Genomic DNA, 24,993 nt, shown 5'->3' with positions numbered 1-24,993 from the left:
CATGAATGAATTCAAGGCAAATGAATCAACTTTTGGATTTAAATTTTGCAGAATTCATTTGCTTCATATTATATGTTATCATCTTTAAACCTCAATTAGATTCTTAAAATAGAAGATACAGGGCCAGAAATTAAGTCATGAAATGGCTCCCTGAATAATCCTCAGATTAAAAATATATATATATTTTGTATATATTTATATATATTTTACATATATATTTATATACATACATAAATATGTGTGTGTGTGTGTGTGTGTGTGTGTATTTGTACATTTGCACAGCATCATCATAGTGGGCAATGGTGCTGACAGGTACAGATATGGAATTTAAGGAAGAAAGATTGGTCCAGGAATACGGGGAGACTGGGCACCATGGAATTTGAGCGAGTGAAACAAAGGCACTATTGAGAGCCCCAGGCAATGAGGGAATGTAAGCGTCAGTCTCATAACACGATCCTTCAACAATATGCAATTCAGTGGAAAAAAATAACATATTTGTACATCCACAGTAAAGGGAAATAAAGTAAAAAACCCCTACATATTCATTACAAATAGAATAATAGTAACAGGATTACACAATTATACCACATTTGTAGAGTCTTAGATCTTAATTTCCACTATTTATATTATTATCTTTAACTTTCTTATAAAGTTTAATCTATTTATGTTCTATATTTTTCCTTCTGAATATTATTTTTGGCATTTTATATTTCTTTCTTCTCACTATCTTCCACTTAAATATCTTTCTCTTTTTCATTAAGAAATTTTATTACTGAAATATAGTTGACATACAGTGTTACAACGAAGGTGTATTTAAAATCTGTTTTTGAAAACTGCACAAAAGACAGTTATCAAGGAATGTGAGAAAATGATACAGGAACAAAATTTAAAATTGCCCATACTATTAATATTTGGTGTGTATTTCTATGTGCAAATATATAAATATAGATATAATCCTGTATAAAACTTTTAAAGCAAAAATGGGATTATATTATCCATGACAGGTTTTTTCCCCCCAGCTAATTTATCATGAAAATCCCATTGCAGTCAATATACACTTAACATGTTTTTTTAATTTGCTTCAAAGCATTTCATTGATGTACCTACCATACTCTATTAAACCAATTATCCATGATAGATATTGATGCTGCTTTTAAACACTGATAACTGTGAATAATGTTTTAAAGTCATTTTTGAACAAATACCTTTGCACAATTATTGAATTATTCGATCAAAGTAGATGTTTAAGGGTAGAACTGCCTGGCCAATAGGTTGGCATATAACCAAAGCATTCGATACGTAACACCAACTGGCTGCCTTCCAGGGGGGCAGCATCTACACTGTGCAGCATCTTGTATACAAGGACAGCTGCCTCACGGCTATACATCATGACCATATTCTTTTCACACCTCTCATACTTTGAAAGGTCAAAAACAATGCACAGCTGGCTATTCTAATTCACAATTCTTGTTTGCTCATGAAACTAGACTTTAGAGCAACCCTTTCCCCCACCCCCCGCCCCGTATGGTATTAAATGAATGTCTACAGATTTGGTCAGCTTTCTTTTTTTTCTAATAGGTTTTTGTTCTGTTTTAAACAAATTAAATAGAAACATTTCTATTTTGAGGATATTTAATCCCTTGAATGTCATACATGCTCCAATATTTTACTAATTTGTCATTTGCTTTTTAACTGTTTATTGTCTTCTGTACCATACAGAAGCTTTAAATTTGTATGTAACTTAAGCTCTCATATTTTTCTTTCATTATTTTCCAACTCATTAATCTTTATTAATTTTTCTTTAGTTTTTTTTTTTTTTTGGTTGTTGTTGCTCACTTTCCAACCTTTTAAATTTATTTACTTCCATTAAAAATGATTTTAAAATAATTAGTTTTTCTCTGTGTATAGCATTGGCTCTATCTTACAATGTTTCCTGCTTAGTGTTTTCTTTTTTTTTTTCTTTTAAAGATTTTATTTATTTTATTTGAGAGACAGAGAGAGAAAGAGATTGAGAGAAGGAGTGGGGGGAGGGCAAGAGGGAGAAGCAGATTCTCTACAGAGCAGGGAGCGCGATGGAGGGCCCCATTTAAGGACCCTGGGATCATGACCTGAGCTGAAGACAAACACTTAACTGACTGAGCCTCCCAGGCACCCCGTTCAGTGTTTTCATTGTTATTATGGCCCAAATACTTTGTTAAGTATTGATTTCTATTTGGATCCATTTTGGAGTATATTTTCTTTTTCAGAATAGATCAGCTTTTATACTTAAAGTTTGCTGTGTATGTCTAGTTTTCTACAGCTTTTGTAGCTTATCAGATATCCAGTATTTATATATTTAAAAAACAAACACCCACAGATCTTTTGAATTGACCTTATTTTTTACAATAATCAAATGCTTTTTCATTTTAGTTTTTGTCCAGTTGATCTGCCAAAGGTAGGGAGAAAAATTTTAAACTCTTACAACTCTAATGATTCTGGTATTTCACTCTATAGTATGATAATCACATAAAGATAAATTAATAAAAAATTAATTTATACTTTTTGGTAAAAATGCTTCTGTAGGCTTTTAAATTTCAAACCCAAACTTATCACATTAGAATTTCTAAAATCATACTTGACCATAACATGTTTTCAAACAAGAGGTATAAAAATTTTCCTTTTGGGGCACCTGGGTGGCTCAATCAATTAAGCATCTGCCTTTGGCGCAGGTCATGATTGCGGGATCTTGGGATTGAGCCCCACATCAGGCTGGGCTGGGCTCTCTGCTCAGTGGGGAACCTGCTTTTCCCTCTCCCACTTCCAGGCTTGTGCTTGCTTTCTTTATATCAAATAAGTAAATAAGCAAAATCTTTAAAAAAATTTCCATTCAAAAATATCAGCATACAAAAAGATGTTTAAAATACTGTGAGAGAAACTATTGAGAAGGGCAGAGTTGGCAGAGTCAGAGGACCCGAAACTCACTTTGCTCCACAGATACAACTAGATACACTCACATCAGTGTAATTAAGCCGGAAAATGATCTGAAGACTGGCAGAATGCGCTCCACAACTAAAGGTAGAGAGGAAGCCACGTCAAAGATCATAGAAAGGGAGGAACGTAGTGGGGACACGTAGTAATTAAAGTGGCCAAAAGGAGCGAGACAGAGTTCTAAAAGAAGCAGGAGAAAGAAGGGACTCTCCATAAGGCCATCAGCAGACTTTTCAAAGTGCTGAAAGGAAAGATCTGCAGCCAAGAATACTCTGTCCAACAAATCTATTATTCAGAATAGAAGGAGAGAGAAAGAATTTCCAGACAAACAAGAGCTAAAGGAGCTCATGACCACTAAGCCAGCCCATAAGAACTGTTTGACGAGGACTCGGAGTGGAAAGGAAAGACCATAAGAATAAAAAAACGTCGGAAGCGGAAAAGCAGTGAAAATGAGCAGATCTGTAAGAATCAATCAAGGGACTCACAATAAAAGGATGTAAAGTATGACATCATGTACCAAAAATGTGGCAGGGAGAGGAGTAAAGAATAAGCTCAAACTTACGTGACCATCAACTTAGCAGAGGCTGCTATAGGCAGATGTTATCTACAAACCTATTGGTAACCACAACTCAAACCAGGAATAGATGTGCAAAAAAAAGAGAAAAAAGAATCCAAGTATAGCTTTAAAGAAAGTAAGCAAACCGTGAAAGAGAACAGGAAAGGATCAGACAACTAAAAAACGACCTCAAAACAAGTTACAAAATAGCAATAAATGCATACTTGCCAATAACTACTTAGAATTAACACACACACATATAAACACTCCAATGAAAACACGGGATGACAGGCTGGATTTAAAAAATAGATTTTTGGCGCCTTGGTGGCTCAGTGGGTTAAGCCGCTGCCTTTGGCTTGGGTCATGATCCCGCGGTCCTGGGATCGAGTCCCACATCGGGCTCTCTACTCAGTGGGGGCCCTGCTTCCCTCTCTCTCTCTCTGCCTGCCTCTCTGTCTACTTGTGATCTCTGTCTGTCAAATAAACAAATAAAAATCTAAAAAAAAAAATAGGTTTTTGCCTGCAAGAAACTCATTTAAGTCCTGAAGACACATGTAGACTCCAAGTGTGGGAATGGAGAAACACTTATCGTGCAAATGAATGTCAGAAGGAAACTGGGAGAGCAATGCTTCCATCAAACAAAACAGACTTCAAAACAAAGACTGTAACAAGAGGCAAGGACAGTATATAATAACAAAAGGGACAATCCAACAAGAAGTTATAACAACTCTAAATATTTATGCACCCAACATGGGAGTACCCAAATACATAAAAATACATAACAGGCATAAAGGTACTAACTCATAAGTGATACAATAACTGTAGGGGACTCTGACACCCCACTTATGTCATCCAAATAGGGTACCAACAAGGAAACAGTTTGTTTGTTTTTTTAAATAAAGATTTTATTTATTTATTTGACAGAGATCACAAGTAGGCAGAGAGGCAGGCAGAGAGAGAGAGGAGGAAGCAGGTTCCCCACCGAGCAGAGAGCCTGATGCAGGGCTTGATCCCAGGACCCAGAGACCATGACCTGAGCCGAAAGCAGAGGCTTTAACCCACTGAGCCACCCAGGCATCCCAGAAACAGAGATTTGGAATGACACCCTAGATCAGATGGATTTAACAGATACATTCACAACATTCAATCCAAAAAGAGCAGAATACACAATCTTTTGAAGTCAACACAGAACTTCTCCAGAACAGATCACATATAAGGCTACCAAAAAAACAACAAATTCAAAAAGACTGAAGTAATACTATACATCTTTTCTGACCACAGGGCTATGAAACTAGAAATCAACCACAAAAAAAAGGTCTGGAGAAAGCACAAATAACGTGGAGGTTAAACATGCTACTAAATAATGAATGGGTCAACCAAGCAACCAAAGAAGAAATAGAAAATTACATGGAGGGCTGCCTGCCTCGCTCAGTCCACGGAGCATCTGACTTTGCACGTTAGAGTCGTAAGTTTGAGCCCAGGTTAGGTGTAGAGAGTACTTAAAAAGATTTTGTTTTTTAAATTACCTCAAGGAAAATGAAAATGAAAACACAATGGTACAAAATCTCTGGGATGCAGCAAAAACAGTTTTAAGAGGAAGTTGATAGCAATACAGGCTTACCTTAAAGCAGCAAGAAAAGTCTCACATACACTACCTAAACGTACACTTAAGGAGCTAGAAAAAGAACAAGCATAACCCCAAACCAGCAGAAGGAAGGAAATAATAAAGATTAGAGCAGAAATAAATGATATTGAAACTAAGAAAATGATAGAACAAACCAATGAAACCAGGAGCTGGTTCTTTGAAAAGATCAGTAAAATTGATAAACCTTGAGCCAGACTCATCAAAATAAGAGTTTCATTTCACAAAAGAAAGAGGGAACATAACAACCAAATACCACAGAAATACAAAGGATTGTAAGAGAGGATCACGAAAAATTGTATGCCAACAAATTGGTCAACCTAGAAGAAATGAATAAATTCCTAGAAACATATAAACTGTCAAAACTGAAGCAGGAAGAAACAGAAAATTTGAACAGACCAATTACCAACAATCAGTAAATAAAAAGCTGCCAATGAACAAAAATGCAGGACCAGAAAGTTTCACAGGTAAATTATGCCAAACATTTAAAGAAGAGTTAATACCTATTTCTTCTCAAACTTTTTCAAAAAATAGAAGAGGAAGGAAAACTTCCAAATTCACTTTATGAGGCCAGCATTACCCTGATACCAAAACCAGATAAACACACTACACTAAAAAGAGAACTACAGGCCAACATCCCTGATGAATACAGACGAAAAAATCCTCAACAAAATATTGGCAAACCGAATCCAACAATACAATTGTTGTATACAATCATTCACCAGGCTCAAGTGGGATTTATTCCTGGGATTCAAGGGTGGTTCAATATTTATAAATCAATCAATATATTACATCAATAAGAAAAGAGAAAATATGATCATTTCAATAGACACAGAAAAAGTATTTGACAAAGTACAACATCCATTCATGATAAAAACCCTCAACAAAGTAGGTTTAGAAGGAATATATCTCAACACAATAAAGGCCATATATGAAAAGCACACAGCTAACATCATACATAATGAAGAAAAACAGAGTTTTTCCCCAAATGTCAGGAACAATACAAGAAAGTTCACTCTCACCAGTTTTACTCAACATAGTATTAGAACTCTTGGCCATAGCAATCAGACAACAAAAATTAAAAAACATCCAAATTGAAACTATGGAAAGAACCTAGATGTCCATCAACAGATGAATGGATAAAGAAGATGTGAAATATATATACAATGGAATACTACACAGACATAAAAAAAAAGAAATCTTGCCATTTGTGAGGACGTGGATGGAACTAGAGGGTATTATGCTTAGCGAAATTAAGTCAATCGGAGAAAGACAATTATATGATCTCCCTAATATGAGGAATTGGAGAGGCAATATGGGGAGTTTGGAGGGTAGCAAAGGAATAAATGATACAAGATGGGATCGGGAGGGAGACAAATCTTAAGAGACTCTTAATCTCACAAAACAAACTAAGGGTTGCTGGGGGGAGGGGGGCGGGGAGAGGGTGGCGGGGTGATGGACACTGGGGAGGGTATATGCTATGGTGAGTGCTGTGAAGTGTGTAAGCCTGGAGATTCACAGACCTGTACCCCTGGGGCTAATAATACATTATATGTTAATAAAAAATAAACAATTAAAAACAAACAAACATCCAAATTGGTAGGGAAGAAATAAAACTTCCACTGTTTGCAGATGATATGATAGTATCGTAAGTATGAGAAAACCTTAGAGATTCTACCAAAAAACTACTAGAATGTATAAATGAATTCAGTATGGTTGCAGTATACAAAATCAATGTACAGATCTCTTTTCTATTTCTATACACTAATAGTGAAGCGGTGGAAGGGAAATTTTTAAAAAGCCCGTTTACAACTGCACCTAAAATAATAAAATACCTAGAAATATATTTCATCAAAAGGTGAAAGACCTATACTCTGAAAACTATAGACATTGATAAAAGAAATTGAAGATGACACAAAGTAATGGAAAGATAGTCCAGGCTCATAGCCTAGATGAACAAATACTGTTGAAATGTCTATACTGCCCAAAGCAATCTACACATTTAATGTAATCCCTATCAAAATAACTTTTTTTTTTTTCTCACAGAACTAGACCAGACAATACTAAAATCTCTGTGGAACCACAAAAGACCTGCAATAGCCAAAGCAATCTGGAAAAAGAAATACAGAACCGGTATCGTAATTTCAGACTTCAAATTACATTGCAAAGCCACAGTAATCTAAACAGACACAATAACAGACACATAGACCAACAGAGAAGAATGGAAAGCCTAGAAATAAACCCCCAATTATATGGTCCATTAATCTTCGATAAAGGAGGCAAGAATATGCAAGGGGCAAAAGAGAGTCTGTTCAACAAATGGTGTTGGGAAACCTGGACAGCTATAAGCAGAAGAATGAAACTGAACCACTTTCTTACACCACACACAAAATAAACTCAAAATGGATGAAAGACTTAAATGTGAGACCTGAAACCATGAAAGTCATAGAAGAGAGGACAGGCACTAATTTTCTGGCATTGGTCATAGCAATATCTTCTAGATATATTTCCTGAGGCAAGGGAAACAAAAGCAGAAATAAACTTTTGGGACTACATCAAAATAAAAAGCTTCTGTGCATCAAAAGAAATGGCCAACAAAACCAAAGACAACCTACCAAATGGGAGAAGATAAGAAGATACCAAATGACATATCCAATAAAGGGTTAGTATTCAAATTAATAAAGAACTTATACAACCCAATACACATTAAAAAAAAAAAAAACACAACAACAATGAACCAGTAAAATGTGGGTAGAACACACGAACAGACACATCTCCAAAGAAGACATCCAGATGGCCAAAAGACACATGAAAAGATGCTCAACACCATTCAATAACAGGGAAATGCAAATCAATACCACAATGAGATACCACCTCACACCTGTCAGAATAGCTAAAATCAAAAATTCAAGAAACAAGTATTGATGAGGAGGAGGAGGAGAAAAAGAAACCTTCGTGCACAGTTGGTGGGAACACAAACTGGTGTAGCAACTGTGCAAGAGCGTATGAAGCTTCCTCAAAAAAATCGAAAATAGAATTACTCGACGATCCAGTAATCATGTTAGTGGGTATTTACTCAAAGAAATCAAAAACACTCATTTGAACGGATATATATGCACCCCTATGTTTATTGGAGAATGATTTACAATGGTGAAACTACGGAAGCAGCCCAGGTGTCCATCAACAGGTGAATGTATATACATGTGGTGTACATACAAGGGAATATTATTCAGTCATAAAAAAGAACAAAATCCTGCCGTTTGCAGTAACATGGATGGACTAGAGACTAAGTGAAATGAACCAGAGAGAGACAAATACCATTTGATTTCATTCACATGTGGAATTTAAGAAACAAAACAGCAAAGGGGAAAAAAAGATATAGGCCGACAGGTGATGGGGATTAAGGAGCACCGTTGTCTGGATGGGCACCAGGTGATGTATGGGACTGTTGAACCACCATACTCAATCACTACATTGTACATGTGGAACTAATATACATTAACATGGTATTTTAACTACATTGGACATAAAATTTTAAAAAGAATACTCAGAATATGTCAAAAAAAGCTATGAAGACAAAATTATTCTCATCAACTAGAGCGAAGTCACTTATTTTGAAAACAATGGAGGAAATAAAATCTATACATAAGGCCCATATACCCTTCAGAAGGCCCCCTCCTACCACCCACTGTGAGCTCTCCCAGCAACAGATCAATTCTTATAGAGTCTGTCTGGCAAGATTAATAAATTTGGAAACCTAATATAGATCACAACTTACTTTCAAAGTCTTCTGCCTCCAATTGAACTGCCTTTTGCTCCAGCTGATTAAGATAAAAGTTCAGTGTGGGGTGGGAGAGGGAGTGTTCAAAAACTAAGCTTTAAGCAATGGTCTTTTAACATAGGTTTGCCAAAAAAGAAGCAAAGGCTTATTGGTGTTGTGAAGATTGAGACAGACCATTCATTTTTATATGCACATGGAACTAAAATAACACTTCGAGGCCAGTAAGTTTTCATCTTTTCTCTTCACTTTAATGAGAGTCTTATTGGGTTATGCATAAATTAAGCAAATCAGATGGGCTCAGCCTATATGTTATTCAAAGAAAATAGAAAACCCAGGTGGAGCTCATGATACCTAAAGTGCTTAGAATGTTCTTATTTGTACTTACACATATTTTAAATATTATAAAGGAAATATACATTATTGCACTGTATTGTCTGGTTCTTTATAGGTTTGGTGATGGGTTTTCAGGGTTATCTATAGTCTCTCAGCTTCAACCAAAGGCAAGAATTTAGGAGTTCAAGGCCTGGCGTAAGAGACAGGACAAATTATCATGCATTTAACATCTAAATTTTTCAGTATGATATATTTTTGGTGATATTTGATCTGGCACACTCTATCTTTGCAAATGACTTCTGGAATCCAGTGGATCCCCAAAATAAATACTCAAGGTAATAACTACTTTTCTCATTAATGGAGGCCAACCGTGTCCACTTGTCTTGTTGAATATGTTTGGAAATCACCAAAGTATTTTTAAATCTAAAAACAAGTGTTTAAATCTGATTTTCCTTTCTTTTCATAAACAGCAAAGCCCTCCAATGTGTGTTCTATTGTTGCATTTAACTTAACCAGAATGTAACACTTAGTTTAAAAAAAAAAACTGTTTTAGCATGTTTTGGTTCTATTTCTCCTTTTCAAATGTTCCTTCTCTCTAAACAAGGTGGTCAACTTAATACTTCTGCCAGAAAAAATTTGAGAATCCTATACTTTAAGAAGACTGAAGTAAAAAAGGAGTAGATCTCTCTTTCAAAAGATTCATAGAGATTAAGAGATTAAATATAGCTTTTCCCCATAACTTAAAATTTTTTTGAAGCATTCATTTCTGGATTCAGCAGGATTTCTCTCTCTCTTTTTTTAGTTTTCATTTATGTTTCTGTACCAACATCATTAAAAAACTTGAGAGCTTTTGTTATAGAATTTTATTCCTTACTATTTTAAGTATTTCTTTACCTGTAATTTGCCCTATCAAAGATTTTCAACAACCTGAAGTCTTTAATAAAGAAATAAAATTAAAAGTCTATTATATTCCTAGAAATGCCTACCAAGAGAGGGCATCAAATTAAATAAGGAAATTAAATGTCTTCTTTCTAGGACAAGAGACATGGAGATTATGTTTGACCTGAAGGCCTCAGTTCTGCAAATGACTTTTTTCTATTTGTGTACAACAAATTAAGAAAAAGAACAAAAACAACATCTCCCAACCCCATTACTGTACATATGTTTTCACATTCCCCAAAGTGACTCATGAAGTCCCAGACTCTGTCTCCCTCATGCAGACATGGACTTGGAATCCACAGTTCAGGGAAACCCCTCTGAGGAGGAGACAGACTCTACCCTAAGCAATTCAGAGTATCACTATGCCAACAGAAAAACATTTTCAAAAGGAAAAATAAGTAACGGGCCTGGAAGGATTTTTTTTTTTTTTTTTTCCAAGCAACTGTGATCTCTGCAGAAAAGGAAAATATGCTTTTTAAGGAAAAATAACAAAATACATACAATTGTTCAAAGAGGAATATGAACCTGGATGTATCACTCCCTCATAATATAAATCTAAAGGTGCATCTATCATGAAAGTTTGCTTCCTTGGAGTTTAGAGGATTAGATCCTAAACCCAAAGTATAACCTAATGGACAATGAAGCAGATCAGCTTAGTTGTTACTGAGAAAATGAACAGTAGCTTATTCTATACACTTCAGAATATACACCTACTTGTGTGTGTGTGTGTGTGTGTGTGTTTGCACATAATGTATGTGGGATGATGAATTCATTCACCCTGCTATAAAGAAACATTAATTTAGCAGACTTCATTCTCATTAGAGTCTGGTTAATATCATAAATAATAAAATGCCATTCCCTAAGTAAACAATTAGCCATTGTGAGTCTAAAATGAGTCACCTTTTACAGCTGGCTCACGCACAGGGCAGGCAACAAGTTAGGTATGTTGCCTTGGGGACAATTCAGAACAAGCATTCCAGAATCAGAGGGAAAAAAGAATCTCATACTCTCCTTTTGAAGACTCCAGATCTATACTCTGGAGACAGCACAGCTTGTATTCCAATGTTTTCCATTTATACTGAAATTCTAAGCGCACGGAAAATAGCATGCAGATGGGCTGTTTGTGATTTCAGGAGGCTCTTTCGTGCCAGAGCGCATGGTCAGTATAATGATCGGATTTTAAAAGTATTAGCATTGCAGTTTTCCACCATTCATAACATAAACAATGAAAAATTAAGGCATAAGGGCAATAAATACCAGAACCTCCAAAGTAGCCACTCTTCTATTAAAAACCAAAACCCTCGGTGCCCAGGTCTTTAACACTCCTCAGCTGAGCCTCTGGCACCTGAGGACACCCCCTCAGAGTCTTCATGATGCAGATGGTGGATCCAGGACCCTGAAGACCGCGGAAAGTCTTCTGCAACATCCTGGACGTACCCGTAGGAGCAGCAGCTTAGATGGCGGGGTTTCACTGCTATTGCACTATAATTATCTGAAAATTGGTAAACTCTATTAAAGCGAACATCGCCCAGAAGAACTTGACCAAGAAGACACAATAAATGGACAAGTCCTTTAGAGAAGTATTTTCTTTTGGGGCTTTTACAAAACCCTGTAAGGTATCAGCGAATCACTAGGAAAGAGGCAAATCATTAATGCTTTTCGAGTGGTCTAAGGGTTAGCATTCCCCCCAGAACGTCAGCAGCTGGCTCCCGGATCATCAGTCAGCGCACGCATAATTAGCTCATGGTACTTAACAAACAAACGAGAGATGGAGCCCATGAAATTCTAGATAAGAGACTCGATAGAAACGACCAGATCAGACATATTTACTACCCAAGAACTGAAATACATCATAGGCTGTAAGAACCAAAATATGAGTTTTTATATTTCGTTCAAATGTTTTTTTTCTAACAATGGTAGTATTAGGGTAGACATAGTATCCTTCACTTTGCGTAAGAAAGCTCTAATTTCATAAGCTACCTGGCGTTTTTAAAACATGGAGAGAATTTACTGCCTCTTTTGTCACAAATGTCTATCTCGTACTTTTCTTGTAGTATTTTTAACTTTATTAAACATTATTACTTGGGTCACAAGCAGTTCTACCCAGACATAAATTCATAAAGTGACACATTTTCAATACCAACCACGACTTCAACATGTTCTATAACAGCACATTCCATCAGATTAAACTGCAAGATTTCCCACATTTGTTTTACATTCTATACGTATGGCTTATGAACAGCAATTTTGATGAATTCCAGCTGGCTTAAATATGCAGGCAGCCCCTTATAGAACAGATTCTTTTCAATTCCTATTGTATTCAATGAAGCCCATTTTAAGTGGGCCACCTGGTAGGATGAAACACTAATAGTTCTCCACAGAAAACAGGAAAAACAAATCACCCTGCTCAACTTAAGACCATCTTGCTTAACTACAAGTGAGAAGTAGTTCCAATCTTCTGGGAGAACTGAATTTAAATGCAAACAAGCCAGCCACCGTACAAATGAATACAATGCTCATTTCTCTAACAGCAGTGACAACATTAAGATAATTTTCACCATCGGTGAGTGCTGCTCGGTTTCACAAATCCACCAGCACACTCGGCCGCCTTCTCCATCCCCCACACCCTCCTGCTTCCGTCCAGCTGGAACGCATCAGGGAGCAGAAGCCAAGTCAAATGAGGACCCCCCCCCCCCCATCCATTTTAAGGCCCCTTCAAAGCCCGAGCCCTGATCTAGTTCACTTGCACCAGCACAGCCAGCCGTCCTGCTATTTAAGACTTCAGCTTGGGGCTTTTATAACTGCACGTTAATGTGAGAGCTTTGATTTCTGGTCAAAAACTTCGCTGCCCTGAGTTCCATGAGATTGCTGCGCCCTTTCTGTGGGAGAGCCCTTATTATTCAATCTTCATAATCTTTGCTCTCGGTGTCGACCTCCTTCCTTATATCATCAACCTCTCTGAACCCCCCGACAGCCAGCCCTGAGGAACCTAACACTGCCCTTCCCAAAGGTCAAAACGGAGCAGCCCTTAGGGTAGTCCCGACGCGTACTTCCCCCGGAATGTGCAAGGCCTAGACCACCGGCGCGCGGCTACACACAACAGTCATTGCAACGTGCACAGCAACGCTCTTGCCAAGATACATGCGGCGGGGGAGTGGGAGCTGGAGAGCAGGAGAAGCCACAGAGGGACCAAGAACTTACTTTGTTGTTCCCCTGTGCACGCAGCCGCAAGGAAGGAAAAAAAAAAAAAAAGAAAAAGAAATACGTTAAACATACACTTACTTAAAGATTCTAAGGTTTTTCACGCTAGAACAAAATCAAAACAAATACTTTATCCGCTGACATCCCGTACATGCATACAACACCCGGAGCCCGTGGGCAAATCAAAGAACCCACTTATATGAAATGAAATCATGTATTTATAACGGCCGAAAATTATGACCGAGATCTCCCCCGTTCTTTCTACCCGGAATCCTTGGAGTATGGGAACCGGGCCAAAAAGCCCTGCTTTGAGCGGGTAATGAGTGACCGTCAGCACGAAAGGCAAAATAGCCCGTGTGTCGGCTTGCCCGTCCCGACGGCCGTCCTCCGACAGCCAAGCGGTGGAAGATTTCGTCAGCCGGGCGTTTTTCAACAGACGTTGCGCCCCTGGTGTGCAAGAAGGTGGCAAAAGAAAGGGCCAGCGCGGGGGGAAAGGAGTGGGTGCTTCTGCGGAGACGCGGTAAGCGGGCCGAGTCACGAGCGCACCCGCGCGTCCTCCACTTCATAAACTGCGTCCTGGCTCGGGCGGGCACGGGAGCCACAGCTGTAGACCGGGGACGAGGGAGCCACAGTAAACACCGGGCCGCGTTCAAGAAAATGGCTCTCGAAGGTCAGTCGCCGACACACGCAGTCATTTCTGCAAGAGACACTGGGGACGGAGACACGGAGCGCGGCCCGCGACCCGCGACGGGCCAACGGCTCCCCCCGGAGCGGCGGGGCGGCGACTGATGTCGCACGACTTAACTCCCGCATGGACAAAAAAATAAAGCGGTGATTCATTACTCCCAGGGCAGCCCGAGTCCTTGCGAGGTCAGATCCTGCGGGGACGACGGGATGGGATGCGGGCAGGGAACAGACCGCGCTCTTCCCACGGGGCCTGGGGCGCAGGGGAAGGGCCGTCAGGGAAGCGTGTGCAGCTGTGCGGTGGGCGGAGCGCGGCGGGAGACCCGGATGCGGCGCCCACGGCGGGAGTGCGGGGAGACGCGCCGCACTGCGACTTTCCGACGGGGCAAGGCGGCAACCACCGGGGAGGGGATTTTCTTAAAAACCGCGCCAAGGGGTGCCTGAGTGGCTCAGTGGGTTAGGCCGCTGCCTTCGGCTCAGGTCATGGTCCCGGGGTCCTGGGATCTAGCCCCGCATCGGGCTCTCTGCTCAGCGGGGAGCCTGCTTCCTCCTCTCTCTCTGCCGGACTCTCTGCCTGCTTGTGATCTCTGCCAAATAAATAAAATCTTTAAAAAAAAAAAAAAAAAAAACCGCGCCAAGCGGTGACTCCGGGGAAACGTCCCGTCCGAGGCCCGCCGCGGCCACCAGGGTTACTAGGACAGAACGCCAAGTTTACGGACACTGAGGCGACAGCGGGGGGCAGCTTCGTGGCGTGGGGCGTCGCCCTGGCGTCGCCGTTCCCATCCCCGGCCCTCGTGGGACACACGCACGGACACGAGGATGAATGAGGGGAGGAGGAAGCGTCTCTGGAAGGACGCGCCAACCGTTCAGGGGGGCGGGGGAGATGCCCGGAACTTCGTCAGGAGCAGAGCTCGGTCGGACGGTCAGAGAGTGACAGGACGCTGCTCTCCGGGGAGGGCGGCGCGGCGGCCAGTGCGCAGGCGCACGGGGGTCGCGGGGCCCCAGCCGCGCAGCTTCCGGTCTGCGGCAACGATCGGGCGCAACCGCGTCCGTCTGCGTGGGCGATACGAGGTTGCCCTGCTCTGAGGCCGACGGTTCTGCGTGTGGGGGCAAAGATGACGTCACAGGGCAGGGGGCCTCGATCCTTAACTACGAGAAACCCCCACGTGGAGGGCGCGGCTGGCTTGGCCATTTCTGGTTTCCTCCGGTCATTCCCCGACGGTGTCCTGCGCCGGCGGCCGGGAGGTGGACCGCACTGAGCCACCGCTCCCTCCGACGGCGACGGACGGCTCACCGCGGCCAGCGCCTCGCCGGAAGGACGGCGACACTGCAGAGCCGGCCACGTGGCGGCCTGACGTGCGGACGCGCCGAGAGCGAGCGGCGGCGGCCGGGCCAGTGCGGGCCTCGTGCGTGTCCGTGGGGGCGTGCGTGAGCGCGGGTCCGGCGACGCGACACCTCAGCAGGCCGGGGGGCGTCCCGCAGCCGTCTTCTCGCCCGCGGACGATGCGCAGACCCCCGCTCCCCCGGCCAGTGATTATCCGCCACAGAGAAACATTCAGTTTTAGAGTCTTTCCACCAAGAATGTCTGAAGTCTCCAAAGCCGCCCTAGAGGCGTTCACCGGGCCTGGCAAAGCCTGGAATCCGGAGGTTCACGTCCTGCCGCCTTTTCTCCTCACTTCACTCGTGCCTGGGGGCGGAGGACCGTCCGGCCGCAGAGCCAGCGGGAATCCCTCAGAAATCCTGACGTGCGCAATGTAACAAACAGGCAAGGCGGAATTTGCACCACATTTATTTCCAGGGCGCCGAGTACTCTGAAGGCTGCTTCTTTCAGGAAGCCCGTGGGCCAGCACCAGAGGGCAGGCTCGTGGGTCCTCACTCTCCCCGACAGACGGCCCCCTGGGCTCACTCCTGACGGACAAACGGACCAACGGAGCCTTCCAAGCCGGCCTGGCTCCAGGGCAGCCCAACCCCAAGACACCCCGTAGGCAATCCTGCCTCCTCGGCCAACACTTGAGGAAATTCTCTTTCGCGTGCCCAAGTCCTGCTGGTACTTTGCAAAGAAAAGTGAACCGCTACACTGGGAATTGGGGCTTCATGGACCATTAATAATTTTTCATCATAATAAAGGCTACGTGGCATTGAGCACATTCACCCACGGGCAGCAACAGTGCTCACTTAATCCTCTAAAGTCAGGCAGCGAAGGTAGCATTATTCTGAGTTTAAGAAAAAGAATAAACAATTGAAGACCTAAGTAAGTTGCCTGAGCCACACGGCCAGTAAGTAGAAGCATCGGGATTCAAACGTGAGCAGGTCAGGCTTAAAGTCTGCCTCGTTTCTCTGCACACAAAATGTTCCAAAGAATTTGGAATTCTTTAGTGTTTATACACAATTTAAGTCATGCCGTTAGCTGACAAAACTGTGCCAGAAAAGTCCATCATTTTCTATGTCACATTCTTTAGATATCTAGTGAAATCTACATTTATGCATATTCACACCTACTGATGCATGTACACACATTTTTTTCCTGTAAATAATCTTTTAAAAGTTCTTTGATTGTAGCCTATGATACTGGCACACACATACTTTTTATCTCATCTTCATTAGTTAAAAAAAACCCCAAATACTATGAACTAATTCCATTAGGAACACCTTTACTTCAACATTTTGTAGCAATTCAATTATTTGACAATATAAAATTGTATAGTGGTTATAATTTTAATTTAATGGCCAAAGGAAAGAGTAGTTAAAGAACTAAAACTCTGCTAAATCCAAATTCAGATTTCAATACATTTTTAAAGTACTATGACTTCTCAGAAAGAGGACCTAACCACTCAAAAATCTAAATCCAAATTCAGATTTCAATACATTTTTAAAGTACTATGACTTCTCAGAAAGAGGACCTAACCACTCAACAGTGTCATAGTTGGAACCTAAATCCAGGACTCCTTATTTCCATTTTAGGGCCACACATCACACTGCTCTAATGTGAAGTCTACATTTTCCTTTGGATCCAAAAAGATTAAGGGACAAAAGGTAATTAGAAAGTCCATATAGAAATCAAGTTGGGCTGTTGCCTTTTATACAGATATCCACTGTTGTGCTTACCACGTTGTAATTATTTATTTGCAGCCCTCTCTTCCACTAGACTTGAAACTCTTATAAAGTAAGAAATACATCTTTTTATATTAGAATTTCTCGAGTCTACAATAACAGTGATGGATGAAGGGAAGGAAGGGAGAGAAGAGAGTGGAAGATAAAGAAAGAAAAAAAAAAACCCGTGAACACTCCAAGAGAAACAACCCAAGGGACAGAAAACACCAGGTAGCAGAGCCAATACTGTGATGCAAGTGACACAGAAACATTCCATCTTGTGGACATGATAGGAAAAATATAAGGAAAAGCATGTCATAAAAAGTGGGCAATCTTAGTTGAAAAAAACGTTTATACAAAACCAAAATGGGGGTGATGGCTATTTATCAAAAGGAAGCCAAAATTACACAATTCTTAAAAATGATCTTTGTAGATGTTTCCCCAGTCAACATAGACGTGTTTTGTATAGAAAGCAGAACTTCTTGAGTCTAGACTTACGCCCACGAATGATAAATAAATGTTTCATTTTTAGAATAGTGATTGATTTGTTGTCAACTCAATGGTTTATTGATATAAAACCTAAATGACACACCAGAAGTCCTAAAAATTCACTTACAGAGAGACATCTGTTATTAGGTTAATCTGACTTTTTCATCAAATCCTTCTAAATTAGGAGTAACCGTACCCCAAAGTATCCTTCCCCCCAAATCGAAGCATGCTCACAAAATGAATGTTGACACAAGCATTCTACTCAGATTGCTTTCAGCAGTTAGCTGCCATTTAAAGTCTGAAAGTCAAGCAATCGTGTAATGTAACCTCCAGAACTACATGGTGCATAAGAAATGCAAATATTGTTTATGATGAAAACTGAGAAAAGCAATGTTCATGGCCTACTGCCAAGTTTCATTTCCTGTCGTGTCTTTGGCATATAGTAAAAAACCCCTTTGTCTCAACCTTCCAAGCAACTGTACCAAAAGCATATTTATAAACAAGAATGATGTAGAAAGAATCAAATAGATTGTGTAGGACAACTCTAGATTCGCTGGAAATTGAGTATTCTGATAAAAAATAGCCAATATTCCATTGACCGCCTGCTGGCGTGCAGAGCTATGGACACAGGAAAATCCAGATTTATGAAACACCGTTCACCAGAGATAGGGAGGTGATTTTACTTTTCTGAGACAGTTTTCCTTCGGAGGAGATGCATTACCTAATTTCTTTCAATAGCAAACTTGTCTAGTGCGTTTGATAAAAGCACAACTGAAAAAAAAAAAAACTTTCACAAACATTACTGTTGCATGGTAGGAAAACATACGCCCATACATAAACATTTTATACAACCAAACATTATTTAGAAATAGAAAATAGCATAAAGTATTTATGATCTCATTGGGCTACACTATAATATCCACACTGAGCTCTCACCTACTTGTTGAAGAAAGCAGTCCATGATGAGAATGGTAATTATCATCACCACCATAAATGGAGTGCTTACTTGTGCCCATCTGTTCCATGCTATCCCTGCATTTTCTCTTAATCCTGTCAACCAAGCTGTAGGAGACTCCTGAAATTTCCATTTTAGAAATGGCAATTTTGAAACAAAAAGGCTAGAGGTCTCACAACTTACATGCGAACTTCTAGAATTTCAGTCTCAGTAGTTTGACCCTAAAACCTCTGCTTGAACACAGGAGTAGCTTCCTATAATACTCTGCCACATAATCTTTTAGAGAATGTCCATCTTATCATGTCGTTAACTGGCTCGAACCCCTCAAAGGGCTTCCCATCTCACTCAGAACTCCGATGCTCTCCATATCCTTCACGACCAATATAATCTGCCCTGACCCCCCTCGTGGAAACCACCAATTGCTTTGGTTCTCCTTCGTTGTCTTCCAGACTCACTGACTTTTTGTTGCTGTTCTGAGACACTGAGCTGGCCTTGCCCTTGCTAGTCCTTTCCACAAATAGTCTCCCCTTCATTTCATTCACTCCCTTCCCTCAGGCGCCTCCTCAAATGGCAGCTCTTCAAAGGGGCTTTCCCTCACCATCTTTACTAAAACAAAGCTTACCCGCCCCCCTCTATCTGTCCCTTTAGTTTTCTTTATTTTTTATGGACTGCATCACTCTCTCAAAATCACACTAATTACACAGTTACTCGTTCACTTGTTTAATGTCTGCTCCTTGGGGATGGGACCTTATTGTTTACCTCGGGAGCACCAGTGCTCTGATTGGTGCTTAGAAAAAAGCATTGGCTCAACAGGAAATGGGATTGAATGAATAAAAAATCAAGTATATGTATATTTTTAATATAGAATCTTAGTGAAACTAAACACAGTACCGTCAACGGAGAGGGAAGAGTAAGAGGAAATGATTAGAATTAATAACAAAAGTGTAAGTTGTCCTCCTAGTTTTTAAATGATTCCTCACATGCATTAGCTATGGAAGTAAATATGTACACAAATGACAGAATTTGGGCGATTGTGGAAATCATACAGATACGTCTGTGTTTGGATATCACTGGCAAAGGGTCTTGTTTCACCTCGTTTGGAGGGCACAGGGCATGTGTGTGTGTGTGGGGGGGGGGGTCCGCTGTTTTAGGAACTGGCCAGGCAAGGGTAGGCAGGGATGGGGTTCAGAGGTCTACCTGTGAGCCATCAGAACAGCAACCGGGGAACACTTAGGCACAAATCCCCGATCATTTACGTCTGGAACTCTGTTAAATTCCAGTGCCCCCTCGGGGCTGTGGTCAAGTCTAAAGTTCCTCCAGAGATGCCTTAATTGTACCTCTTACGCCCATATTTCAGACTTCTTCTGAGAAGACTCTTCCTATGGGGCCTAGAAATGATCTGACTTGGGCATGGCGGGTCCCAGAAAGCGATCTAGAGCCAAGTTAGCGGCACGAGGGTGGAGCTGGACCCATTCCCCAAGGCTCGGTCTCAGCACCTGCGCTCCAAGGAGACGCCTGGACACAACATCTTACGGGGAACAGGGAGGAAGCAGCGAGAGCCGCGCACCTGCACCGTCGTCTGACGCTGTGTGTGCCCACATGGGGGGGGGGGGCGTCTGAAATTTAAATCCAGACGTTTCCCAAAGAACACAAAGAGAAGTTCTGTTTATTAACTTGAATGAGGGAAGTGATTTCAAACACTTGAAGTGTATTTATAAAGATAAGTAGGAATGGCAATATAATGTTTTTCTTCTTTCACACTCCAAATAACATTAACCAGAGTTTGAATGCAGATAGAATTTTGCATTCAAGTACTACAGACATAAGAAAAGGACGGAGATTTTTATAACAATAAGTGCATATTTAAGGATATGAAATAGTGCTGGGACATGCTATACATACTATGACTAGATGAAGAATGTTCTTAATAGCTGAACACTAGGACAGGTGTGAAATACCACATAAAGGAAAATAAGATTTTAAGTTAAAACAAATCCTCTCTTGGTCTGAGATGACACATACTATGTTTTACGGCAGAGGAGGGCATTTTCTCTAACAAACAGACTGATAAATTTCCAGGAACTAATGGAGAGAAGAAATATAAGCAAAGTATTACTTAGAACGGCTCCAAACTAATTAAGTCAAAAGAGAACTAGCTTCTCCATTATCTGGTGTGTAGAATTACGTCTTAAGCATAGTTAATGATAGTAAAATACAAGATATAATGCAACTTACTAAAGATTTATCGGGATAAACCCCAGCTCTTAGGAGAGAAGCCTTCCAGCTGTCTACGTCTTCCTGTGAGTCACAGGCCAGCTCAAGGAAGCGATAGTCTTTGTATACATTCCTGGAATTAAAAAAAAAAAATAAAATCATACTTTTAGTCTGTAACCAACTTCAAAATGATTTTATGTCATTGCAGACAATGATGAAACAAATGACAGTCCAAATGGATAATTCTCTGACAGTCACTGGAGGAAAACAGAAACAATCTACTGTATTTAAAATAATTAGCAAATTCTTATATTTATTATGTAATCTTTCTGAAACGTCACCTTACAGAATTCAGAGCCACTTGCACTGCTAAGCCATGGGAAGGGAAGGAAACAGAAATGCTCTCAAGATGATACACTCGGTGCCAGGTCAGCAGAATCGATCGGCTGTTGCCTAGTAATCAATCAATTTTCGGAAATTATTTGCTAGGCCTACGTGGCTCATAAAACTTTAAAAGGTGTGGCAATAATCTTAACTAAAATACTATTCTAGATTCAAAACAGAAACACTCATTGATACCGTGAAAAGAAAACAAAAAAACCCCAAACATTAACCACTATTCAACAGAGTGAAATGCCTGTAAAGTGCATATTGACAACTGGGATAATGTTGTAATTTTATTTCTTTTCCTAACAGTAAAATAATACATGAGACATAATACATGTCCATTTAGAAAGATTTGGAAACTAGATAAAAGTATGGTGACAATCATCCATTTTTCACCGTTTACAGATAAACTTATTTTTTTATATTCTCATTCTATCAGTCTTTCACACAGTTGAGGTCTCTCAACCCCCTTCTCTCTCTCCAAATCTGACTCCTTTTTTACTTACCATTCTACTTTGATGTTTATAAAGATGGCATAAGTAAATGCTTGAAGTGTATTTATAAAGATAAGTAGGAATGGCAATATAATGTTTTTCTTCTTTCACACTCCAAATAACATTAACCAGAGTTTGGATGCAGATAGAATTTTGCATTCAGGTACTACAGACATAACAAAAGGACGGAGAGTGTTATGGTTCGTTTACTTATGCCATCTTTATAAACATCAAATTAGAATGGCATGATATTCATTAGTATAAACGTATGATAATTTCCTTAATCTCTTTCAATTGTTAGATAATTAGGTAATTTCCTTTTTTTTTATGATCAGAAATAATGCTTAAGTGAGTATTTTTATCCAAAAACTTTTCACACTTACTCCTCTTATTTTTGTAGGATAGATCCTTATAACTCTATAACTCTATAAACAGAGTTAGAGGATCAAACTTACAGTCATTTTTAAAGACACTGATATGCATTACCATTCACCCCTCCAGAAGAGATAATCCAATTCAGATGGATACCAGCAGAATTCCAGAAATTAGTCTTTTTCTCTTCTTATTCTCTTCCAGGGTATTCTCATTCATGCCTAAGAGCCTTTGTGTACAATTAACCTCGGATGGCTCAGAGATGGGTATCTCTTGCCCCCAGTGCCCCAGATCCACAGTGTTTACTGACTTCTCTGCTTGACTGTCTCAGATGCACCCTGCCACGAACAAATGAACAACCTTCCCCTCTCATACCCTCTTTCATTTGCCCCCCTAAAAAGTACACCTCCTGATCACACTATCACCCGCCCTCAAACGTCACTGCGGCCTCCCCGCGGGGCTCCCGACATCACGGGGCTCCTTCCGATTTACTCTCCACACAGAATCCTCCGACCTCCTGAAATGGGAATCCGATGTTCTTACCCGTGGAGTCGAACACTCAATAGTCACCTGCTTTTAGGGAAAGACTACACTGTCTATCGTGGCCTTTCAAACCCTGCACAGTCTGGCCCATAACTGTTACCCTCCTTTCCAGCTTCTTTCCACACTCTGCTCTGCCTTGTTTTGTTTTGTTCCAGCCATTCTGGCTTCCTTTTGCCTCCCCAAACGTGCCATGCCTCCTCCCAAGGTCTCTGAGTGTACCACTCTCTGCCTGTAGCTCTTTCCTTCTGCCCTCATTGCCCGACGAAGGCCTTCTCTTTCCTGAAATCCCAGGTCCTGTTTCTTTTCACCTGGCCGTCACAGCTCTTAATCACAGCTGTGAGTTCAGGATTATGTGTGGGTTTTCTTCTTTATTTCTTACTTATTTATTCACTTGCTTATTTACTTAGATACTGTCTATCTTCCTAACTAGCCCAAAAGCAACAACATTAGGACAGGGAATGTACCATTTTTATGCTTATCATTATATCCCCCAGGGGGTTCTGGGAAGACGATGACATAACCGTGCTCTGCTTCCCCTCCACTTCTAACTCAGGTCAAGCACATCTTCTTTTCTTGAGTGCAGTAGACTCTGGGACTGGTACTCCGGTACGGGGTGGCTAGATAGTTGTGGTACTTTCTTGCTCAGGGCTGAACAGAGCTTTGGGACCACAGCAGGAAAACTCGGAGGCAAGGACCAGCACGTACCATGCCTTGGGTTGGGCTGTCCCGCGTGGATCACAGGACTCCTGGGTGTCCCAGCCCTCTGGCCCTAAGGAATGTGGGGGACTGAGTTTTTTCTACCCTAAGGCAAAAGAAAGGTTCCCTCCCGGCGCCTCAATATGTAAACGACCATTTGCCTGCTTGGGGCCTGTACTGACTGGGACGATCTGTGTCTTCCTGCCCTCACAGGACCAGTCCACTTAAAGTATCCAGTGGCTGGACCTGTGTCACAACGAACAAAGCAAAACAAAAGGACACCTGATAAGGAGGTCTCACGGCCGGAGAAAGCGAGAATGAAGAGCGCAGTGAGAACAGAGTATCGGTGCAGAACCGCCGGGGAATGCAGAACAGGATTGGAAGGGTACAAGGAAAACCTCCTGAAACTAAACAAATACTATTTTTTAAGTCAAAATATTTAGTAGATAAGTTGAGGGAAAGGATGATGAACGTTGAGCCTAGAATTAACAGTTTCCAAGATCTTGCGGGAGAATTTTAAAAAATATAAAGATAGAGAAGACATGAAAGTGTGGCGGGAAGAACACCTAACCTGTAAATAGGAGGACTGCCAGAAAAAGAAAGGGGAGGTGGGGGGGAGAGAAATCATTATAAAATAGAAACTACTTTTTAAAAAAAAAAATCTTAACCTGATTTTTAAAAAAGATCTGAGTCTACGTAATTTAAGTACTATTTCATGTGTGCTTGATGAGAAAAGGTATCAAGCAGACATACATTTATACAATTCTTGAGCTCTGAAAAAAAATAAAACATTTAAAAGTCTTCTGTAAGGAGAGCGCAAGTTGCTTAGAAAAGAGAAAGAGGTAGACTGGCGCTGGTGCGACCAGGCAGAGGCCCAAGGCGATGAAGAGGCATTCATGGTGTCCTAAGAGGACCGTGGAGGCCTATCCCCAGCTGGGACAGCCCCACACCCCGAACTGAGAGGTGCCTAAGCAGGCAGGAGAGGACAGCTGCGCCAAACGGACGTGCAGAGCATGGTCGAGGTGAGGGAAGGTTAAGAGGGAAAAAGACGGAACTTGCAACATCCGCAGAGTTAATCAGAATAAATAACGATTGACCATCTAAGAATACGCAGTAGAAGGGTTACAGAAAGAGCCCTACAGTACAAGAGACACACTATTCAAGTAGTCTAAAAGTTGGGGGACGGTAGGAGGACCTAACAGTGCTCCCCAGGTCTTCTCTGATGGGTGCCTGGGATTCCAGGGGTCTCGTTGTTAGGAGAAGTGGGTGTGAGGAGAAGCAGAAGAAAGGGTTTGGGGGAGAAATATTCGATGATTTGCCTCATGGAAGGATAGGACTATGTACTGGTGATGAATGGAAATGTCGATGAGATCGAATGGACGATAGAACTCTCGAATTAAAGCCGAAGAAAAAGGAGAAAGTATCAGTCTTTTGATCGTTAAAAACATAAGAAAAAAAGGAGGAACAAAATAAGAAATTTTTATAAGATGGCAGGAATACATTTATGTATATTGATCATGAAATTGACGACAGTGGACTGAATTCTCTCAGCTAGTTAGTTAATTTAGGTTTAAAAAAGTTACATATTTTTTGGAAGAATAAAGAACAGAAAAGAGAAATCAGACAAGCACAAAACAAAGAATATAAATT

General features: G+C 40.9%; 1 protein-coding gene across 2 annotated transcripts in view; it reads right to left on the bottom strand.

The window, feature by feature from the left end:
- Window positions 1–24,993, bottom strand: part of DNM3 (dynamin 3) — a 533,795-nt gene that overhangs the window by 73,627 nt on the left and 435,175 nt on the right. For both annotated transcript variants that reach the window (XM_059147002.1, XM_059147003.1), the window contains one exon: window positions 20,873–20,984. In XM_059147002.1, the coding sequence (XP_059002985.1) occupies window positions 20,873–20,984 (112 nt within the window). The remainder of the gene's footprint in view (window positions 1–20,872; window positions 20,985–24,993) is intronic.

The sequence above is a fragment of the Mustela lutreola genome, chromosome 14 (genome assembly GCF_030435805.1).
Source record: "Mustela lutreola isolate mMusLut2 chromosome 14, mMusLut2.pri, whole genome shotgun sequence".
NCBI lineage: Eukaryota > Metazoa > Chordata > Mammalia > Carnivora > Mustelidae > Mustela > Mustela lutreola.
The sequence above is the reverse complement of the archived record's forward strand: the minus strand, read 5'-3'. Positions and strand labels throughout refer to the sequence as shown.